A 17062-nucleotide genomic window follows, 5' to 3' on the forward strand; every position below is an offset into this window, starting at 1 on the left:
CATACTTAATATATTTAAGTTACAAAAAATCTTGTTAGTCATTTCGAATATGTTTCCTTGTTGATTAATTGTGATAATTATATTTATTGCTAGTACACATTATCTTTTTTGTACATACATGTAGTCCATTTCAATAAAAATATACAAATAAATGAAAGAAAAACAAAGAGGAGTAAATAAAAGCTGCAGATAAACTATACCTTTCAAAACTAAGTTATGAACATGGAGTAACTTTGCAATAGTAAACTTACAAACAATAAAAATGTAAAATATTTGGAAAAAAATATTTGCATACTATTAGTAATAAAAATATACAATTCTAGTAATTCTGATTGCAATATTACTTTGGGACCAAATATTATCTAAAGATTACTTTTTCATTTTTCTGTTAATTTAAATAACATACAATATATTTATTAATAGTCAAATTAATTATTTAGTTATTGAAGTTATATATCTGAAACTTAGATAATTTATAGCATGGACTTTAAATATAATTTACAAATTGGTGCAAATGTTTGTAAACTTCGTTGTCTTATTACATAAATTCTTATTTTATACTAATTAAGTTGTGGATAAATCACACAACAGCATAAATTTATATACTAGTCTCACAAAGTAAATAGATGATATCTATACAATTTATAATATTACACTTGCTGTTAATTATGCTTATATAACAAATAATTCCTCTCTGGAGAGAATATTTATAGTAATTTATATATAGTAAGTTTCCATACAGTCATAATATTATGTACGTTACCTTAGTAAATATAGAAATCACAAGTTTACATTAATAAATAAATTATTGTTTGCAGCATGTTGTTACTTGATATTTTTTCATTCTATTAATGGATAATTCGGTATTGGAGTAATATAAAATTCGACCAGATTATCTAAATCATTGAGCCTTGTTATAGATTCACCTGCAATTTATTTAATACATTTTTTTTTTTTTTTTCCATGAATCATGTATCATTAATGTCTATAAAATTACTAACCAGCTAAAGCCATTTCATTATGAAGGAAGCGAACAGTATGAGCATATGGCTGCTGAATCTTCTCTCTTAATTGTGGTGCTAATCGTCTCGTCGGATTCCATAATGAACCAGAACGAAAATTTGGTGTTTGAATAGGATTATTTTTTAAGGAATCCAATCTCACTTCTTCCATTGGTAATACATCCGTTATTCTATATTCACTTGAATCTATATTCCATGTAAACTTACATCCAACTTCATATTGTTTTCTTTCTTGAGTGCTAAAAATGTTCATATATTAACAAAATAATAGAAACGAAGAAGAAAATAAGCGAAACGAAATAGAAAATAATAAATAGACCTACCATTGTGTTTGATTACATAATTCACTAGCTTGGATTTTCATGATAAGTAAACAAATTATATCACCACTAAGGGCACAGATATCAATTATTTCAATGTCATAATCACTACAATGCCAGTATTTCTTATTGAATCGTGCACAAATCCAATCTGCAATGTGATGAGAAAATGTCTCAATATCAAAACTTAACTGGTTTATAGACACGTAAGGTACTGCCTGAAAATGTATTATTTTCATAATTGTAGACAGTTGTGTAATGATTTAGCACTTTTTATTTGAATATAATTTTACCAATTTTTCTGCTTTACTGTTGCTGATCATTTGCATTTGTACATATCCAGAACCATGAACATGCATTGGAAGTACACATTGATAACTGACATATCCTCCAGTTTCTTCATCTACAAAAATTAAATATTTAAATAATTATTTTATACCATACAATCTCTCATTTTGACGTACCTTCAACATCAGTAATGACAGATATCATTTCATCATCCAGTTCTATATAACTTCTTCTAAAATGTGCAGTACACTTTATAGAAGGATATTGTAAATTAATTTTAGGAACCAATGGTGAATTTGAACAGAATTTCCCAAATCGGTCCCTCTGTACACTTCCATTTGTTAATTGATTTTGATTCAGAGGACGTAATACGTTTTTCTCATCTGTTATATAAAATATACAAATTAATTAATATGTTACACTGATAGTTAAAAATAATAAAGTAATAATATATCAATTTACTTGTTTCAAGAGGTGATAAATCATTGCATAAAATATCTTGAGGTGTATTGAATTCATCAGTCTCACTTTGATCAGAATCGGCCCAATGCCGTTTACCATTAGACAATACAGGTGACATTGTTGGAGAGGAAGATATTTGATGTATGGAACAGGCACGATGCTTGAATTGGTCACGTATGTGTTTAAAAGGAACTATATTTTCTGCATCTTCTATCTCATCACAAAACTCATATTTTTTATCTGCGAGTCTGCGCTTTCTAAATGAACTTAATTTTTCACAAGTTTCTTGTGCTTCATCAGTGAATTCATATGCTTTTTCTGCTTCAAGAATAAGTTTGTGCGTAGCTCTTGTCCTGGACTGTGTTGAGTTAATAATTGGAGGAGGAGAATGCATGTTTGTTTGTTTACGTGGAGTGGGATGATGAAGAAATCTTGTTGTAGGAGGTGACATCAAACGGGAAGAATGTGATGAAGATGGACTTATAGAAATGGAATGAAGCGGAGAACTTATAGAAGTTACATTGTTATCTTGTGAAGCACCAGGTTGTGGAGAATTAGCTCGTTGATTACGTATATTCTTTGATACTCCTGTACTTTTATGACTAGATTCCGAATTACGCGTTCTTAAAATATCCGAAGGTGGTGTAAAAATAGGCGATGACCACGCCATAGCTCTGAGATCAGGAGGAAGCCTTTGGGGTGTTGATCTTGGAGAACACGATGGATGCTTCACTAAAGTAATTAGGTCACTACCAATATTAAGTTCTTGAGACATGTCTTCACAGAAGTCCTGCAAGATTTTATCCCTAACCGATATAGCTTGTTGTTCAATGCGAGAAACAGGACTTTGATTTTGACACTTACATTCAATGGTATCTGAACACTCACATAATTTAATACTTAAAGCATCAGTAGATTTACTTATATCACAGACACAGTTGCTTTGATTACTGCTTGAGGTATTTAATGGTAATTCACGCCCTAATCTATCATCTAATTTACTCAACTCATCTATAAACTCATGATCAATAGTAGGCTCCAGTCGAGGAGACTTATTGATTGAACACTCTAAAGTACCTACTTTGTCATGGGAATTTCCATAAGATTCTGTCTTTGAATAATCTATCTCTTCAATATCACTCATCTCTAGTGGCACAGTATCTGGAACTACAGTGTCTTGTTTATCAAACGTCTTCTGATTTTTGTGCTTTGGAATGTCCAAATCTACCCTAAGCACATGTAAAAAATTTCCTGTATTAACCACTACATAATTCCAATAATTTAAACACACAGAAGCTCGAAATCTTGGGTATGGTGACATAACTTCATAAGTTGTGTGAACGGTGAGTCCATGTTGCAAACAGTTACAGCGTACACATCCATCCCAATTTTCAGCTAAGTCTATAGACATATGAAAATAAATTTATAACATACATTTAAAAAAATATGGAAGATAGTTTCTTACCTTCTCCTTCTTCTTCATATGATGCAGCAACCTTTAAACAATCTCTACAGTTATCAAGAGAAGGTACTGTAGTTATTGTTAAGTATGCTCTATCTGTTGGTTGTAGATGTAACCAATGCTGGCTACAAATATATTAATCTCAATGTATTGTATATAAAAAAAAAACAGTATATAAAGAAATATAAATTAATACTTACCAAAGACCGTGTATTACTAGTTTATTTCGTTCCATTGGCCATTGTGATATTACTATACTAAGCTCTCTATAAATAGTATAATTTCCAAAAAGTGTAACTTCTGCCACTTTACGAGCTACACGATTTGGTGTAAATGCCCACCAATGTAACAAATATTTATACAAAGAAGTATTATCACTAACATCCAACATATATGTATATGTTAACAAAAATTGACCGCATTGTGTCAATCCCATAACGATATGCCTTAAATAAAACAAATCATTATTACTTATATTTTATAATTATATACCAAAATTGTATTAAATTAAATATATACCCTGCTTCGAGAGCTGATTTTGGGATGACATGCAAAAGAGGCAAATGTCTCCAAGAGGGTACAGTTGCAAACAGTCTTTCTTCAGAAGCATAGCTATGCAATGACAAACAACCTCTGATCTATAAGAAAATGTATTGAGATATTTGTCTTTTATGTATTCCTGAGAAGGAAATATTGTACATATCATATATACTTTATAGTTTGGTAAAACAAACTTCAAATACAAACATACAAAGTTCAATGTCACTTAAAAAAATGTATAAATTAAAATTAATTTATATTTCATTTACGTTTTAATTTAACAATATTTCATAATTTCAAGTTAGATTTTTCAAGTAAAGTTATGACAAAATTTTCATATCTGTCAATCAAAGCAATGCACTAAAATTTTAAAGGTTAAGATACCTACTTCTCTTACAAATAATTTTTGCAAGAAATGTCTTTTACTTCGACGATGAGATGAACAAGGTTTTTGACCAACGATAACGTATTCTGATTTTTCGGACATAATATCAGAGAAACATTCAATACAACAATCTGAGGTAGTGTCGGAAGACCATGCGTCCGCCATTTTTAAATAACCTTTATCAGCGTTGTGCGCAAGTTTCGAAAGATAAGTTTTCTTATATCAATGCACATCTGAATACTTCTATTTTTTTGTACCCTAAGGAAAAGAATACTTTTTTGTAATTATTACTTAACTTTATCATTTATTGCATAACTAATGAAATTATCTAACTTCTGCAATTTATATTTTACACCAGAGAGCGCATATCAACGTTGGAGAATGTTTTATCCAATTTACAATTAAAGATTACAATTGAAATATTCAATTATCAATTGTAATTAACAATTAAAGCTTTACTTACACCAATGTTAATTATATGATACGATTAAATTAATAATTTAACCATTACTTCGATTAATGATTAACAATTGAAGTCCTAATCGTCGTGAAATTATTGTTTTTTTCTGATATATTTTTGTCGTTTCCTTATCACTATTCAAAAATTGTAAAACGAGAAGCGAGATGAAAATAATTCTACAAATTAGATAGTCAATGATTCTGCTTTGTAATTATACGTAAAATAAAATGATTCAATGATTACAGTGTGTCTGTGAAGTAGTTCGTCAATGATTCACAGGGTATCTACACAGAGATTTGTCAATGATTATAGCTCGCCATTGATGAATTACTCCATAACACTTCGTGAATCATTGACGAACTAATCTATAAAATTACTTTTATCTCGCTTCAATTGAAAATTGAATATTTCAATTTTAATCCTTAATTATAAATTGATTTAAATATTGTCCAATACTAGTACATATTAATTACAGCATTACCAATAGTTTCTATAGGTATATACTAGTGGATATGATACTGTAATACCAGTTTGTATGATTAAAATTCATGTATGCATGTATTCACATATATGGTATTTACTGAATTTGCTAACATGTGTATATATGTATATGGTTGGTACATAATATCATTTTAATATTTATATAAATAACATATTTATCAGATTATATGTATATATATTTGATATAACTTTTAGATTAAAATATAATGATTCATAAATATTTATCTACCATTTGCATGAAAATTTACAAACATAATGAAAAAACCATAGAGATGGGATATGTTAAAGTTATTGCTTATGATATAAATAAATGATTAATATTTAAAAATAAATATTTATAATTATGGATATAACAATACATGATAGACTTAATGCTTTGCAACAAATTAGTCAACGAAAATTTATTGAAATATTAGATACAATTCCTGGTACAAAAGATTTAATAATAGAACAGAAACTTATAAAAATACTCGATAGCTTTATAGGAGTCACCACACTCAAGTGAGTTACATACATTAATTTTATTATATTTACTTATTAATAATAAATTATTCTTATGGTATTTTATATATATATATAGACAATATGAAGTTGATAAAATATATAAGTTGGAACAAGGATTGAAACTATCAAATAGTCAACGTATATTTTTGGTCTCTAGTAATTTAATTTCTTGTAAAAGAGTGCTGGATCAAATTCAATCAGAAATATCTCATGTTACATCTCATGTACAAATCTGTCATCATTTATTAGTTGTACCATTTATTCCTACTGTATTGCATACATTAATAGAAGAAGAAGGTTAGTTTTTTATTATGTGTTATAATTGAAAAATCACTGTCTATATTATTGATTTGATGTTTATTCAGGACTCAGTGGATTAATTACAATATATCCATTAAGTTATGAGTTAATACGATTAGATGGAAATGTTTTATCTTTTGAAAATTCAATATTTGCGGACTTATATTATTATAAGGATGGGACTCTTTTACCTGCAATGGCACGTAATTTGTGGTCTTTGTACCTTGTGCTTGGTTCACCCAAACTTATACTGTCTTTTGGAAAATATAGTCAACAAATTTTAAGATTTATTGAATCTATAAAACAATCTGTAAAATCTTGTAAAACGGAAAATGAAATTGGTGCTTTTATTTTAATGGATAGAAATTATGATAAAGTTACTACACTGTTGACACCAGTAACATACTCAAGTTTATTAAATGAAGTTTTCGACATAAATGTGGGTATGATATATACTGGTAAAGCACAAACAAAGTTAGATCCTGATAAAGACCAAATATATGGAGAAGTTCGTGACATACCCTGCAGTAATGTTTTCCCAATATTACATGAAAAGACTAAATCACTTAAATGTACTTTTTCTATTTAATATTGATCTTATGAATTCTATTATTTTTACGTCAATAATGACATCTACTGTCTGTTTGATATTAGCTGAACAAGAAGCAATAGAAACAATGAAACTTGCTGAAATGGGACAATATATAACAACAAAATTACAAAAATCAAGAGATATGACACAACAATTGGTTTTTCATATATCAGCTTGTCGAACAATTGTAGACACATTAGGATCCGAGTTTCAAACATTGCAAAGCATTGAAAAATTAATACTTGAACGTAAAGGAAGGAAAGAATGTTTAAACTATATTGAGAGAAATATAGGTAATAAATATAAGAGCTTTAATCTTTTATAGTAAAATTAAAAATATTTGTTCTTTTCCAGATGAAAATCCATTGAAATGTTTACGTCTTTTGTGTCTCTTATCCATTTGTAATGACGGCATTGTTTCTTCAGATTTACAATCTATTCAGAAATTACACCTTCATGCACATGGTTACAAGAATATTCCATTATTTTATAAATTGCAGAACGTAGGTTTATTAAAAATTAAAACAGACAGTGGTATTAATAGATTAACAGATCAAAGTAATGAATGGACTAGTAATGTACAACGTTTAAAACTTTTACCAAATAATACAAAAATTGAATCAAAAAGTTCTACATGTCCCAGCTATGTTTTTCATAATGCTTATATACCACTTATCGTTAGTATTATGTTTCTTTAAATATTTCAATTCATAATAAGACAAAAAATTATAGTAATTAATTCTTCCTTTTCAGGCACAAATTTTAAATATCGTTGTGAATCAAGATAAAGAAGTCAAAAATTTCGATGAAATATTAAAATTACCAGATTGTATTATGAATGGTCAGCGTGGTATATTGTCACCAAAAATAATTGTAATCTGTATTATTGGAGGTATCTCTAACGCAGAAATAGCTGCATGTAGACTTATAGAAAAATCAATGGGTATTAAACTTGTTCTCGTAAGTGATAGTATAATAACTGGTAATAAACTTATTGAAAAGATACAAGAAATATGAGATGATCATGTAAAATTATATTTAATTTGAATATTATTTATTAATTTTATATAAAGAATTTCTGGAAAATAAAGTGACATGATTTATCTCATTCGTAATGAACAGTTCTCAAAATTTTATCTTATGTATGCATACTATAAATGAACGTAAACAATGTAATAATAATACTACATATTAAACATTCAAGTAAATAATTTTATAATTATATCAATAATTTCGGTTTTCTTCTCGATTACGATCACGATCACGATCGCGTCTCTGTCTTCCCCAATCTTGTCCTTGTCGATTATAATTTTGACGATCGCGAAAGTTTCCTTGATTCCCTCTTGAAAAGAAGTTTCCTAAAATAATATGTATTTATATATTAACATTAAATTCTATAATTAACACACAATTATATATTTATGTACATGCCAGAAAATATACATACTATGTTTAAATACATTACCTTGTTTCATTTCAAAAATACGTTCATTAGAATCTACGAAATTATTCACTTTGTCACTAAGTTGTAATGCAAGTGACTGTAAACGACTAGGTTCACTTCGATGCATTACAACAGTTTCTGTTGGATCATCCAAAGAAGCCTAAAAGTATGAATTCCACATTATTTTATAAAATATACAAGATGTATATTTTTAACGTACCATTAACTCTTCATTGATAATCATTTTACTAATGATGGAATGAGCAACTGATCGTTTTAATAGGAACATTTCTGCGAGTTTAGGCATTGAAATAGAATCATAAACATGTGAATATGTAAATAAATAAGTTCTCAATGATTCTTCCTTTATTAATCTTCTTAGCATTGTGCGTACTTTATCAGCTTGGTAAAATAAATCCCAAACCTAAAAACAAAAATGAGATAATACATAATCTATATTTATCAAATCGTAACGATGAAATTACCTTTGCATTCATTTTTTCATTAATGATAAAGTTATTGCAGGCTAACCAATTTCCATTACGCATTGCTTTTGCTGCTGCAACAACATGCTCTCTCATAGATTCTGGTGGTCCGACCAATGATTGACGTTCGCTTGATCTTAATTGTTGATAAAAAGTTTTTGATATCATTCTTCTTCTTGCATCAAATTCATGTGCTAAATATAAATGAATTATCAAATAAAATAATAATTTTTATAAAAAGAAAAAATATTAATGTATATAAACATACCAGCCATATAAGGAATTTCAATAAGCATTGCAGAAACAAGATAAACACATTCTAAAAGTTCTAAATTAATATGCATGTGAAATGGCATTTGTCTTTGCTTTTCTATTTTTTCTTGTTCTTTACTTCGTTCATGTTGTCGTTGTGGAAGTAAACCTTGTGCTAAAAGTTCTTTTACTTTTCCAGTCACCATAAGGTCAACAAGACAATTATGTGCATCTTTAATATTTGCATGACGGAATGCACACAATCCCAAATGTGCCATTGTACGATTATGTAGTATCTGCAAATAATGATTGTTAATCGTAGAAATAATTTTTAATTAATAGATTTTATGTATATACTTATAATCACCTGAGTAGCTGGATCGGAATGTTGAATCGTTTCTTGTAAATGTGACATTAACATAAGATCTCTAGCACGAAACCAATTATCATGATGTGCATGATGATAAATATGTGAAAGAATGGCTCGTGTCCTCAGTCTATCAGTATTATCATGAGCATAAATATATCTGCAAAGTTTCTCCATTACTTGCACTGATGTAACTACTTCTGATCCAAGTTCTCCCTAAGAAAATTGATTCATTAAATATTTAAAATTAATGATAGGATCTGAAACACTTGAATTCTATATACAAGGTGAAACATCTAACTGGAACCACTTTGATTATTGCATTAATAATAATTTCAATAAAACATATTTCAGATAGAAATTTAATGACTTTAAAAAGGATATATTCTGATGTTATAAGTTTTTTTATGAGTGAACTCGTAAAAGTTATGTGAACATTAATTGATGTAACTCTATTCTTTATAAAAATAGTATTAACTCATGTACCTTAACAAATTATTAATTTAGGAAATATTTTAATTTAAATATTACTGTTACTATTTAATTACTACTATTCTTCCTACATTTTAGTAAAGGTTTATACTTTTTAATAACATTGAAATTAACATATCTCTTAAACTAATGGTTTTTCAAAATAAAGAGATTAATATCTTATTATACAGAATAACATAATGAAAAATGTCTTCACATACTTTACATTACTTTCATTAATATCGTTATTTATGCAAAAGTTTTTAAGCTTCCAATCAAGTTCAAAGTAATTCGAATTTGTTACCATATCTACAATACAAATTTGAAGTGATTCAAAGTGTTACAGATCCAATCACTATTTATGATATATCAAAATATAATGATGTAGCATTTAAATTAATAATGTTTATAATATACCTCCTTTTGCTTAAGAACATTGGGATCAAATTTATAATATAGGTGTTCAATTTTACGTAGATAAACACGACAAAGTTCTGATACAGTTCCTTGTCTTTCAAGATATTCTTGAACTTTATCTATAATCGATGCTACTTGCTTTTCATCCTTCAATCTATAATGATACATTTTTAAAATATTCATAGGTAAAAATGGTTATTTACTATCGCACTAAGTTTAACACAATTACCTTTCTACGTATTCATTGCTGTGTGGATCACATTCTTTCAATAATTTGGTAAATTCTTCATCAAGTCTTTCTACCAATGTTAAAACACAACCATGTAATTTATATGGAGCGTTTTCATATTCTTCTGCATCTTCTGAGACAGTTTCTGAGATCATCATATCTGATGTATTCAATAACATGTCAAGCATTTCTGTAATACGCTCTAATATTCTATATGTAAAATAGTTTGGAGATTAATAATATATTAATAAAACAATATATCTTGAAAGATTTTCTTATAAAAAATGTACTTACTTTGACCAATACTCTGGCTTCATTGCATCAGATACTTTAGGATTATAATCAAAAATAGATGAAACAATGGAAAATTTAATTTTAACTGCTACAGCTGGTCCAAGATTATGGGCATCAGCAATAGACTGTAGCTCATGTAACAATTCTATTTGTTCACGTCGATCTGTACGTTTTTTTCCACGAGCTGCAATTACTTCAGAGAGTTTCTTTAAAACAGCAGATATATTTATTTCAGCATCTTTTGCAAACATTTTTGGTTTTTCTGAAGGAATAGCTACACCACCCTTGACTGTTTCCCATTCTCCTTCGCCATCATCTTCATCTTTCTTCTTCTTTCGTTCTTTTTCTTTACGTTCTTTTCTCTGTTCTTTTCGTTTTACTTTATCTTCATCTTCTTCTTTATCTGCAGCTCTAAAAAATCAAGGTATAAGATTCCTTTGTAACTATCAACTAAGGAGAATATAATAATTATTGCTCACTTTTTGATAAAACGTTCTCGATAATTTTGATATTGACCCTCATCATCGCTACTTGTGCTTTCACTCTCTGAATCGCTACCCCAATCAGTTTCACTCTCACTACCATCTTCACCATCAGCCATACTCTTCTATAATATTGTAAATAAAAGTTATATTTTGATCAGATTTTTAAATATGTAATTTTATATCTTTGCTCTGTAAATCATTAATTACCTTAAATTTGGATATGTCAGGTTCACTAGCTTCTGAACTACCCTTTTTAAATACAAGTGCACTATCTTCTTCTTCTTCTGATTCCACAGCTTCTTCACCTATAATTTTTGTAATAATTATACATGATTAAATTTAAATGAACTTAACAAATTTATAAAAATCTTGCAAAATGAACCTTTATCATCATCTTCGTCATCATCTTGATCTGGATTTTCTCTAAATTTACCAATGTCTTCTTCAAAGTCTTTATTGTATTTACGAAGTTTTTGACGTAAGGAAGTTAATGATTTAGAATTATTTTTAGACATGTTTCTACGTCCTTCACGATCTTCCCATACTTCATTAATGAAATCTTCCATTTCTACTAAACATCTAATATAAAAACGTGGTGTCTGACCACTTTCCTCTTTTGCTATTACAGGTAAAGCTTTTTGATAAGCTCGCATCAAATCTTCAAAACCTTAAGAAAAAACAATGTAATTATATAAGTATAGATATGAATTATAATTCATATTCTATAGAATGATTATAATATCTTTAATAATCTAGATTTTTATATTTATAGAATAAAAAGTACTTACTAGAAAGCATACTACTCATATCTTTGATTTTTTTATAGTTTCTTATAAGTTTAATAAGATTAGCAATTTCTTCATATCTTTTTTCCTTGGTTGAACGTACAACACGTTTTGTTTCTTCCTCTTCATCGCTAAACTGTGATAAAATATATTAGAAAATAATTATTATAAAGCAAAATATTATACAAAAACCTATACTTACAGTAAATGCTGTTGTTGGTACTCTTTGAACTTGCTCTTCTTCAGATGTACTATCAGATTCAGAATCTGAACCATTAGCAAAAAATCGACTCATTTTTGAAGCTCTGTAATTAATATAATGTTATAAGTATATATATTAACATTCTTTTTCCTATAGAATTATTGAATTTATTGATAATAACATTATATACATATATATATATATATATACATATATATATATATATATATATATATTCATGACATATTTTCAATATTCATATCAATAATTTCTATAAAAAAAAAGAAAAAAAAAACAAGATAAAATATCATTTAAAACATATATGGTACAAGAATTCTATAATACAAATTTTAATTGTCTATAATACAAATTCTAAGTTCTGTAGTATAAAAGCATGGTATCATGATTTGGTTATAGGAAGTTATATAAAGATAACTTGTAAAAATAGATATAAAACATATTTGTAATATAAATGTAAGCATAATATATATATTTATAATTTATTTTAATTATCAAATTTACCTATAATGATGAACTAACGTTCACAAAATTACACAAGAATAAGCACACTTTTCCGCAACACATATGCGTAACAAGGAACATGAAAGAAGTAAAATCTGTTTCTAGATATACGATTTCCAGCGCCATCAAGTGGTTTAAAGCAAAATGTATAACCGCAAAATTTAAATATTTGTTACGTTTGGTGTTATAGCTATTTACAAAAAAAAATATATATATATATAAACAATAATAACCTAACAAAAAAACTATAATAACTTAACAATATAAAATAAATATATCTCTGTGTGACTATAAAATAAAACCTTTATAGTCGTATATTGGGAAATTTGAATATTAAAAATAAAAACACTTTAATCTCGGTTTGTTAATAAAAAATGATTTTATTTCATAAGTTTATTCTTATTATTATTATGTAAATATCATAAATAAAATATTAATTTAGTTATTGTTATTTTTCAATGACTATATCTAAAATAAGTAGAGTTTTATGGCTTCCTCTTTTTCTTCTTAACTTCATTGTCTTTTATTATAAAATGTTGTTATTAACCTCCTTAATTTGCAAGACAATAAATCTTAACTTAATTAATATTTTAAGATCATATAAGACTAAAGGAAGTTAATATTTAATAATCTACTGTAAGAACATGAAAATTAGGAAAGGATTTGTATAAGAAACAACACAATATGTTTGTATCCCAATGGTATACTACAATTCATACAATTTCAAAACATAAATTATGCAGGATTTGATGGTAAACCCATAGACCATGCATCTAACAATTTTTTATCATGAGGGCCAGCACCTAAACTAAGCATGAGACCAGAAAGATCTCCACGATGACCTCTGCCTCGCATTGCATGAACAACCCTTGCAATACTGTAACAAATTCAAATATATATATATATATATATATATATATATATATATATATATATATATATATATAAGAGAAAAGTTTGTATTTAATTTATATATACTTAATAATTTGTGTTTTCTTACTTTGCCCATTCTTTCTGTAAAGCAATAAAGTGTGCCTTAAGAACAGAATTTCCAAGTTTTTCATCTTCCAACGATTTTTCAAGTTTTACTAACAATGTAGGAAGTTTTAATGGGAGTAAACCAGTCCATTTAACTATATGTGATGGTGTATTTTCAACTTTATGTTCATCAGCTATAATATCCAATCTACATACATTTGGAGATGGTAAAGGTACAGCTACAGATGTGTCCACTCCTGAAGAATTATGTTATATGTACTTAATTTCGCTGTGCATCAAGAAATTACAATATCTTAAATTATAAAAATTACAAGTTTTATATACCAATAAAATTATATTTATTTAGATCCAGATATTCTACTGCTTGTGTATGTACTCTTCTACATGCTCTTGGTACTAGTGAACTTAATCCATGTAATAATTCAATTCTTTGAGTTTTTGGACCTCTCACCAAAATTTGAATGCCAGTTAAACTAGAGTATAATAATTGTCTGAATTGATCTTTGCCAATTATCTTTTTTAAATTTCTTAAAATAAGAATAGCAGCATTATTTGAAATCTCAGAAAACTCTGATGTTTGAGATTCTTCTGTATTTAAGTTCAAATTTACGGGTAATTTTGTATTAACCAAAGTGAATCCTTCTTCAGTTTCTAAAAAATATGATGTAATTTAATTGTATAATATACATATATGTTTTAACTAAATTTTTTTCATCTATTATACTAACCTATACGATGTTCTAAATTGTAATTAAGTTCTTTATCTAGTAAACTCATTGGTAAAATTTCTATAAAATGTCTAGCACCTGCACTAAGGATCCATACAAGCCACATGTGGATTCTAGAAAAATCTAAAAATATATATCTATACTTTGTACAATATAAAGTATTTTTTATACCTGACATAAACATGCTTCTCATTTGTTATACTGCTAAGTGCTCTAACTTGTTTTGTTGAATTATGACAGGAGCCTGAGCTGCTATTTGTTGTAGTCAAACGCATTGTTCTTTGTGGGCATTCAGCTTCTTCAATATTGTATTTCCTTTCTGCACAGTCCTGTAATTCTCTAATGACCTCTCTTAGATTATCAATTAAAAATGGCCACATGTTCAATAAAAACTGCTTATCCCTCATAAAAACAATAAAGCTGCACCATCTGCGAAAGCCTCTTGCCTGTAAAAATAATTAAATGTGAATCTGATATTAGAAGAAATTTTATATATCAATATGTTCATATTTATTTTATTTATTACATTTTACTATTAATGTACCTAAGCTTTATCAAGATTAGTAAATGTTTCTTTTGATGATTAAGAAAAATGAAATAAAATCTTTAAACAAAATATGATTTTTAATATACCAAGTGTAACAAAACTATATTTCAGGTAAAATTTCAGGTATAAATTCTTCGTAAGTAGAGAAGGAAAATAAGTTCTATTAATATGGGTTTGGGAATGCTTAATTTATGAGTTATAAGACTTTCAAATATAATCTTAATGTATTCCAGTTATATTGATTTATTGGAATTATGATATGCCCTACTGATATTTTTTATATCAAATATTTGATATATTCACCTCATTCATGAATACAGACATCAGCTTGTCATCTCATAAAGTTCCTAGCTTAGAAGCTTGCTAAGTATTGTCACAGTTTTGAATATGTATTATTCATTCTAGTCTATTGATGAGATAATATAAGTACTCAAATGAATGCATTCGCATTTATATACAATAATATATTTTTTTTAAGTTTATAATTTGATGAATGGCAATGCACTAAAATCATAATTGGAAATCTTATAACTAAAAAATTAAGCATTTTTAGACTCATGTTGATAGAATCTATTCTTCTTTTCTACATATAAGAAATCCATTTCTGAAGTTTTGTCATGTAGTTTTGTTATATCTTGTATATATAATTTGACTTTTAACAGATTATAATATAAAAAACTTTAATATTAAAATGATTTGAATAATTTGTTGTAATAGCTACCAAACATGCTTTTTCGTTGTATAATTCACCTGGGCATCTTTTAATGTAAAAGTACGACTTAAAACATGCCCTCTGTATTCATCTCCAAAATAGCAAACACCTTCTTTGCCTGGATGTACCTCACAACTAAGACTCCTAATAAAATATAATATTTATAATATATATATATTTTAAATGATAAAAAACACTGTAAATATAAACTACCTGATGCATGCATGTTTTAATAAAATTTCAATATCTTGAGTCAATGGTTGTTGAGCAGATAAAAAAGATGTTCTGGTATCATGCTCATTACTCAAGTATTTTAAATTATTAATACTTTGACAACCTTCACATTCTTGTTGTCCTTCATCTATTGTAGTCTGCGCTTGTTTTAATATTTCTTTTGGTCCATAAAATTTTAACTTTTCTGTAGTTTGATTATCATAATTGCGATAAGTTTGCGTAGTAAATATTACTTTAGGTCCATGTATTTCACAAAATGTACATAAGGCAATAGCGGCATTCATCGCTTTATTAAAATCTAAATTTTAGAATTTACAAATTACCTTGGCTATACCAAGATTATAAACGTTCTTTCTTATGACACTTTTTAATATTTAGCATTACCTGCAAATGATACCTGTAAATATATAAGTGCATAAATGTAGTAATAATTCAAAAAATCTTAAAGTTACCTGAAACATGATAAATTACTTAAATATAATATTTTATTAAACAAATCATTCATAAACAATCATTCATAATGTTATAATATTATTTAGAGTAAAATGTCATTGTGGAATACTGAAAGTAATAAAAATATATTGATAAACATACATACCTATTTCTTTGTCATTGATAAGAAATTAAAATGAAATTTATTTTTTGACCTCTTTCACGTGATACAACGAAACTGATACTAAAGTAGAACACGTGATTATATTAAACACAACTACACTCGTAACTTTTTTAATTGGAACTTATTTATTGTTATTGTTAAATCCCGAGCAAATTTAATCCGTTTTTAATTTGAATATCACTATTTTACATAACAATGAAAGTTGAAGTCAACAAATTCAAGTTTTATAACATTCCAAAAGTTTTTAAGCAAAGTATTAAATTCGTCTAATTCTTTACAATTATTATTATATAAATACATAATCTATCAAATTCCGATAAAATGTAATAATGTACAAATTGACTTAGTCGTAACAGATTATAGCTACAAATAGTAGTTTGAAGGTCTGATTTGTGAAAATATAAGAAATGTGTGTATATACATAAATTTCTTAATTT

General features: G+C 27.2%; 4 protein-coding genes across 5 annotated transcripts; 1 reads left to right on the forward strand and 3 right to left on the reverse strand.

Annotated features, from left to right (window-relative positions):
- Nucleotides 1–177: 177 nt before the first annotated feature.
- LOC127069130 (uncharacterized) lies at nucleotides 178–5123 on the reverse strand. Of its 2 annotated transcripts, XM_051005847.1 has the most exons (11): nucleotides 4943–5123; nucleotides 4483–4737; nucleotides 4074–4192; nucleotides 3755–4000; nucleotides 3558–3679; nucleotides 2093–3493; nucleotides 1807–2013; nucleotides 1636–1745; nucleotides 1346–1560; nucleotides 1002–1261; nucleotides 178–926 (listed from the first exon to the last, which is right to left on the reverse strand). In XM_051005847.1, the coding sequence occupies exons 2-11, from the start codon at nucleotides 4642–4644 to the stop codon at nucleotides 841–843; spliced, it is 2928 nt and encodes a 975-aa protein (XP_050861804.1). In that variant the 5' UTR covers nucleotides 4645–4737; nucleotides 4943–5123; the 3' UTR covers nucleotides 178–840. The 2 variants fall into 2 exon arrangements, 1 of the variants encoding a protein (XP_050861804.1); XR_007783371.1 differs by lacking the exons at nucleotides 178–926; nucleotides 4943–5123 and having other exon boundaries at nucleotides 1115–1261; nucleotides 1346–1493; nucleotides 4483–4839.
- Nucleotides 5124–5207: 84 nt separating this feature from the next.
- LOC127069133 (vacuolar protein sorting-associated protein 33B) lies at nucleotides 5208–8295 on the forward strand. The gene is made up of 7 exons (XM_051005856.1): nucleotides 5208–5552; nucleotides 5636–5941; nucleotides 6021–6241; nucleotides 6310–6816; nucleotides 6899–7129; nucleotides 7191–7513; nucleotides 7590–8295. Exons 2-7 carry the CDS (start codon nucleotides 5784–5786, stop codon nucleotides 7851–7853), a joined length of 1704 nt encoding a protein of 567 aa, XP_050861813.1. The 5' UTR covers nucleotides 5208–5552; nucleotides 5636–5783; the 3' UTR covers nucleotides 7854–8295.
- LOC127069132 (eukaryotic translation initiation factor 3 subunit C) lies at nucleotides 7849–12908 on the reverse strand. The gene is made up of 15 exons (XM_051005855.1): nucleotides 12790–12908; nucleotides 12268–12370; nucleotides 12069–12201; nucleotides 11663–11947; nucleotides 11488–11585; nucleotides 11275–11402; nucleotides 10796–11206; nucleotides 10502–10711; nucleotides 10273–10426; nucleotides 9385–9600; nucleotides 9034–9313; nucleotides 8766–8959; nucleotides 8501–8704; nucleotides 8302–8440; nucleotides 7849–8194 (listed from the first exon to the last, which is right to left on the reverse strand). Exons 2-15 carry the CDS (start codon nucleotides 12358–12360, stop codon nucleotides 8061–8063), a joined length of 2679 nt encoding a protein of 892 aa, XP_050861812.1. The 5' UTR covers nucleotides 12361–12370; nucleotides 12790–12908; the 3' UTR covers nucleotides 7849–8060.
- Nucleotides 12909–13474: 566 nt separating this feature from the next.
- LOC127069238 (folliculin) lies at nucleotides 13475–16973 on the reverse strand. Its single transcript, XM_051006028.1, has 8 exons — nucleotides 16608–16973; nucleotides 15989–16406; nucleotides 15814–15919; nucleotides 14688–14962; nucleotides 14517–14629; nucleotides 14113–14439; nucleotides 13790–14024; nucleotides 13475–13666 (listed from the first exon to the last, which is right to left on the reverse strand). The coding sequence occupies exons 2-8, from the start codon at nucleotides 16291–16293 to the stop codon at nucleotides 13525–13527; spliced, it is 1503 nt and encodes a 500-aa protein (XP_050861985.1). The 5' UTR covers nucleotides 16294–16406; nucleotides 16608–16973; the 3' UTR covers nucleotides 13475–13524.
- Between the last annotated feature and the right edge of the window lie 89 nt (nucleotides 16974–17062).

This window comes from Vespula vulgaris, chromosome 14 (genome assembly GCF_905475345.1).
Source record: "Vespula vulgaris chromosome 14, iyVesVulg1.1, whole genome shotgun sequence".
Taxonomy (NCBI): Eukaryota; Metazoa; Arthropoda; class Insecta; order Hymenoptera; family Vespidae; genus Vespula; species Vespula vulgaris.